The sequence below is a fragment of the Cannabis sativa genome, chromosome 2, assembly GCF_029168945.1.
Source record: "Cannabis sativa cultivar Pink pepper isolate KNU-18-1 chromosome 2, ASM2916894v1, whole genome shotgun sequence".
In the NCBI taxonomy this organism is placed as follows: Eukaryota; Viridiplantae; Streptophyta; class Magnoliopsida; order Rosales; family Cannabaceae; genus Cannabis; species Cannabis sativa.
In genome coordinates, this window is record NC_083602.1 from 43,740,828 (window position 1) to 43,747,155 (window position 6,328).

The window sequence follows — 6,328 nt, forward strand, 5'->3', positions numbered from 1 at the left end:
TAAAGCTCAAGATAAAATTTTGTTGTCATCAATCTGTCTGGAAAACATCGGTGATGGCGCTGAGTCATGGGCTAAACCCGCAGAAAACACTATCAAGATTAATGTAGATGCAGCACTCTTCGATAGCGACAATAAGTATGGTTTCAGAATTTTTTCCCGAACCATCTTGGTCACCTTGTTGCAGCACGGGCCGATTGCCATGGTGGAAGATCTGCAGCTGAAGTCATCGAAGCCATAGGCATTAAAGAAGCTCTCAGTTGGGTAAAGACCAATAATTGGCAACATGTTCAAATCGAGACAGACAGTCTTGTTTCAGTACAAGCTATCGAAGCAACCAAGCAATGAAGTCCACTTTCGACTTTTTAATAAAAGACTGCCAACTTTTATTATCTACCCTCCCAAATGTTAATTTATTTTTCATTAGACGATCAGCAAATCGAGTAGTACATTATGTTATACATTCTCGGTATCAATCTGATTGTAGTATTTCTGATATTTTTATTTCTGGTGAACTCTTACATCTTTTGTATTCAGAATGCTAATTTATTCAATGAAGTTGATATTTCATCTCAAAAAAAATATATATATCCCATTGACCAGTTTCTTTTCTTGAGTCGACCAAATATTTCATTGTCTATTCACAACTATCTATATGTAGGAGTTACTGAACAGTTAATATATTCTTTTGTACTTCGTTGGGGTGATGTAAACAGTTGAACATGTAAGGGAATATTTTTCGTTTATAAAGTTACTTCTTTTTCTTGAGAGGAAAATCATTTGGGTCAGCCAACCATTTCTTTTTATTTGAATCAAATACAGAATAATACCTATCTATAAATGAACTAATGCTAATATTAGTACACATGTAACAAGAAAGTTATCAAAATCCAAGTATTAAGACTTCACCTACCCTTTATTTTCTTTCCCGTAAAATTAGAAGTAGCAAAAGAGATGAGAGGTGGAACTGGAATATATATTATTATTAGAGATGGAATATATTATATTATTATACAAAGACAAAAATCTAAGTCCGACCATTGCTGATACTGAAAGGTTAAATCTTTTTGCTTATATAAAAGAAAATGATGGTGGTGGTGGAGAAGCTTACATTCTCATCCTTCATGTGATCTATTCTATCATATACAAGTAGTCCACACTCCACAAGCTGCTGAGAGCCACTTCACTATGGTAACATGGAAATGGATTTTTGGAAGGGACCACTCTAAAATACTAAGAAATATAATAATAACAATAATAAGAAAACAACAAAAACAAAAGAGATCAAGTCTTTTTCATTCTCCTTTCCAATTTGAACCTATAACCAATTGCTTTTACAGATTTAAAAGAGACTCAATTAAACATATTATACTCTTAGGGAACAAGTTCTTAAGGGCACATGATGCAAAGTCTGCTAAACCATCAAATTAAACATACATCCTCTCTTTTTTTCTCCCTTTTTCCTTTTTTTTATCAAATCAAAAGGGCCAGTGCCTACTACCAGGCCTTTTCACTGATATATATTTACAACCCACAAAAACAATTGAGGTCGAAAATAACAATATCATCAACTTCTCTTCCAAACTTTGACTTAATGACTTTTCTTTCTTTTTCTTCTTCTTCTGCAACTAACCCCAAAACAATACAAATGATCTAGATATAAGCTGCTTGCTATTTTCGAAAGATATCTAAGACCCATTAAACTCTGATGATCCTACTACCTATTGCAATGTCTATCAGAGGAAATGAAATGAAAAAATATTAAAAATTTCATTAACCCAGCAAAAATAAAGGAATTCTTCCATTTTTAATCATTCATATCATTTGATATCTGATAAGTGTTGATTCATTTACCCTCGTTGGTTAACTGTAAAGAGCCTTCCCTCATCAACTTCAAGCTCAGGCTGTTAAATCTTTCCCGTGAATACTGCCTTGATGCTTTTCTCCAATCTGTACCAGCTTTCATCATTGCAGCAAACTCCTCGTAACTTATGCGCCCATCCTACAAAATTACAAGATAACAAACTAAAATATTATGACAGAACAAATATGGGACACATTATGCAATGGAGTCATGCAGCTGAGCTCCATTCTTAGTTCTGTGCTAATGACATTGTGAGGAAGATTATTATACAGGTTCTTACTACTAATGAACACATGTATTTTCGTAAGATTGCATGATTGAGGTCCACGTGAAAACCATAATACTAACCTTGTCAGTGTCCACGTCATGCATTATAGCAGTGATGACTTCCTCACTATTAGTGTCAACTTCGTCATTTAAAGCATTCCGAAGCTCTTCAATTTCAATATAACCACTCCCGTTTTGATCGAAGAATGAAAATGCCTTGTGTAGGTGCTCGTCATTAGCCATTCTTCTCAAATGAACTGAAACCGCAACAAACTCTCCATAATTTAGAGCGCCATCGCCATCAACGTCAGCCTGCGGGAATCATCATATGTAATGTATTTTTAAATTAATTGACGTAGAAACAATAAGTATAAGTTGTTTAAGATCCATTGTGAGAAAGAAAAACATTAAATGTCTCCTCCATTACTTTCCTCTATTTTTTTTTCCATCTTTTAGCTAGCTGAACAGACCATTTGAATACCAAATTACCTACGACTTCCAAAAAACAATGGAAGTCATTATCTACTTACGTATCCTGATGCATAAAAGTAATGTTTTTATGCTTTTAGAAACTGCAACACTAAAATAGATATAGTAAAATGATCTGTAATCTACAAATCTTATTCAAGGTTAAAGAATAAATAGTACAGACAGAAGACAATTTGATAGTACCGCTTCCATTAGTATTTGAAGATCCGGTTCAGGAATCTGCTGTCCAAGCTTTTGCAAACCAATTCGAAGCTCCTCAAGGACAACCTTGCCTTTATTTCCATTGTCCATCATTTCAAATGCCTCCTTTATTCCAGCCACCTCTTCAATGGACAAATGTTCAGCTATAACCTATAGATCAATTTATAGATTAAAAGTTAAAAGACCAATTGAAAAGACAATGTCCAATTTATCCAAGCTTTTAAGCAACTCATCTTAAAATGCCTTCCATTGTATTGGAAACTAAATGATCAATGTTGATAAAGATTCAAAGGACTACCCCTAGAGCCCTTTTTTTGAGCTTGTTCATGACGGAAAACTGTTTGAGCCTTGCTCTCACAGTCTCACCCAATGGGACATTCGGAGCTTTCTTGGCATTTTGTATCCATGGATGCTCTACAAAAATAAAAAAAAAAGAAAAGATAAGAAAAGAAAAAGTGAGGGGGATTGTTATACAAAAGATAAACCTTCAGCTTCTGTGTAACGCATCAAATATGCAGAATAATGAAACTGAGCATTACCAAGTACTTCCTGTGCTGTAAGTCGCTGCTTTGGATCAGGATCAAGCATTTTCTTAACAAGGTCCTTCGCATTATCAGAAACTCTTGGCCACGGATCCCTCTTAAAATCAATCACCGAGCGAATAATAGCCTGTGCTACCCCTTGTTCAGTTTCTACAGGCAAAAATATGTGAACAGTTATGATAATAAACCTCAATATATAACAATAACATTTAGGAAAGTATACTGACATGAACCTATACACCTTAAATTTAACAAGCATTGTTTATAACTGTCATAGTATTCACAAAAGAAAAGTATAGCCTTCTAAAAATGAACCCAAACCTGCCCAAAATGGTGGAACACCACAAAGTAAAATATACAGTATAACTCCAGCACTCCAAACGTCCACTTCGGGGCCATAATTCCGTTTCAGGACTTCAGGGGCCATGTAATAAGGACTTCCCACTATCTCATTAAATCGTTCACCTGTAGAACACAGGAAAAGTAGAAACATTTTACATAATGGGAACAAAACTTGGAAGATGAAATAAACGTTACAGTAAATGTGGCATAATAGAGTAAAAATTAAATCTAATTAATTTCCATACCCGGTTTAAAAAACATTGACAGCCCGAAATCAATTGCCTTTAAGGGGGATGTTTCTTTCTTGTTTGCAAACAAAAAGTTCTCTGGTTTGAGATCACGATGCATCACTCCATGTTTATGACAACTCTGAAAATCATAACTCATGTAAACAAAGAAGATGACTAAAGAAACTATAGTGTGTTCACATCTTTATAAAGAAAATTACAACATGAACTAAACTAAATAGTACTTTTGTAAAGAAGAGCTGGAACATAACCATAACAAAAATCCAACCTGAACAACTTCAACAATGGTTCGCATAACGGCTGCAGCAGCTCGTTCTGTGTAATGACCTCTCGCAACAATTCGATCAAACAACTCCCCTCCTTCACACAATTCCATCACAATATGAACTGCATTATCATCCTCATAACTGTCTTTCAACGTTACAATATTTGGGTGGTTCCTTAGATGCTTCATAATCTCAACCTCTCGCCGCACATCCTCAATATCCACAGCAGTCTTCAGCTTCTTCTTTGATATTGATTTGCAGGCAAATTTGTCACCAGTTGATAACTCTGTGCACAAATAAGTAACCCCAAATTCGCCACGGCCCAGCTCTCGACCCAGATCATAATGAGCTGTAATGTCTCGACCTGTTGGTTCTTTCAAGACCCAGGTGTTGTTCCCACCTCCATCACCATTAGTCACAGGATAATCGCCAGAAAATGGATTGGATTTCTTCTTATTCTTCCGGTTGTTTTGGGAAGGTGTACCAGGCGTTGCACAACAATTCCCCATCAAGCAAAACCCTCTCAATCAAAACCTTTTACAACAAAAAAAACTCTCCTACCTTGTCCTTAAGATTACAACAACCCCCAATATAGTAGCTGGAATGGAATATATTCAAATCTGGGCATGGAAAATTTTATACAATTAAAAATTATACCAGGAATTATTCAAATCTCTCCTACAGAAAATTCAAATATTGAGATTCGAAACTTTTCTTTACCGTTATGGAAAAGTGGGATTTTTCACAATTATAAAGATATAAAAAAAAAATTCCCTTCAAGATTCAGATTTCCAAACACTACTAATTTACAATAGATAGACTATCATAAGAAGAATCTATAAAATCAACGTTGAATTCAAAAAAAATAATAATAAAAAAATTAAAAGAACCAAGAAATAAAAGGTAAAAGATAGATACCAAAAGTGAGAGAATAAAGAAAAAGAGAAAACTTGTTGTTTTTCAATAAAAATATTTTCTTTGCGAAAATAGAAATAAATACAATTATAACCTGAAAGAGTGAAATGTTGCTTAAGCAAAACGCACCTGATGTTTGAGGATTGAAAGAAAACCTACAGACGATTGTGGAGAAGATGAGGTCGGACTTGAACGAACACCAAAACAAACAAAAATGAACGTTTCTTCCTTTAATGAGAAGAAGGTGGAGAATTCGAAAAGGAAGAAGTATAGCATGAATGAGCCATGGATTTGGATTATAGAGAGAGAGAGAGAGAGAGAGAGAGAGAGAGAGAGAGAGAGGAATCAAAAGCTCTTTTGTGCACAGAGCTTTCTTTCTCTCTCCTAAGTCCTAACCCTTTTCTCCTTTTTCTTCTTCCTCTTTATTTTCTCTCTCTCTAAATCCAAATTTTCTTTCCCTGCGATTCAATGATGAAGGAGACACATAACAACCTCTTTCTCTATTATCACTCCCTAAAAAATAAATATAAGATAATTAATAATTATTATTAATTTAATAAAGCTCTCTTTTTTCTTTTTACTTTTTGTTTTTATTATCTTTTTAAATCAAACACTATTCGCTTTGGTAATTTTTAATAATCACACTAGTGATAGCCCAAAAAAAAATCTAAGACAAATTTACCTTTTGTTTAATTATTTATATGTTTTTATTAAATGAATTAAGACAAGTTGGATAATTAAGTAGGGACCATTTTGAAGAATGATGCAAAATAGGATTTGTATGGAAAAGAGAATACATTTACTTTCGTTTGGCCACTCTTAATGGCTCTATTTATTTTTACCCTATTACACACGCACTAATCTACCTTACACCTACCAACATTGCCAAAATAAAAACAATACTTAGATAATGAAATGTTGTTTGATTCACTGGGACAGATTTGTTCACATAGTAGTACTGAATTTTTAGTACTATTAAGTGAGTCGGAGTCCTATATATATGTCGGATTTGAACTAGTTATGATTCGACCTGATCCGAATCATGTAATGATCTGTTCCGCTCCATTGTAATAAACTAATTAATCGGATCGGATCAAATCAGATTTGACCCACCTTATATGGATCAGATTGATTCGACTCCTTTTTTTTTTAAGAATTTTAATTTTACAATTTTTTTCCTAAATCCATTTAAAAAAA

The 6,328-nt window shown here is 34.0% G+C and overlaps 1 protein-coding gene across 1 annotated transcript; it reads right to left on the reverse strand.

The window, feature by feature from the left end:
* Positions 1 to 952: 952 nt before the first annotated feature.
* Positions 953 to 5,650, reverse strand: LOC133034963 (calcium-dependent protein kinase 8-like). The gene is made up of 10 exons (XM_061110537.1): positions 5,261 to 5,650; positions 4,219 to 4,836; positions 3,948 to 4,071; positions 3,682 to 3,825; positions 3,358 to 3,510; positions 3,117 to 3,232; positions 2,801 to 2,968; positions 2,210 to 2,440; positions 1,852 to 1,999; positions 953 to 1,230 (listed from the first exon to the last, which is right to left on the reverse strand). Exons 2-10 carry the CDS (start codon positions 4,723 to 4,725, stop codon positions 1,223 to 1,225), a joined length of 1,599 nt encoding a protein of 532 aa, XP_060966520.1. The 5' UTR covers positions 4,726 to 4,836; positions 5,261 to 5,650; the 3' UTR covers positions 953 to 1,222.
* Between the last annotated feature and the right edge of the window lie 678 nt (positions 5,651 to 6,328).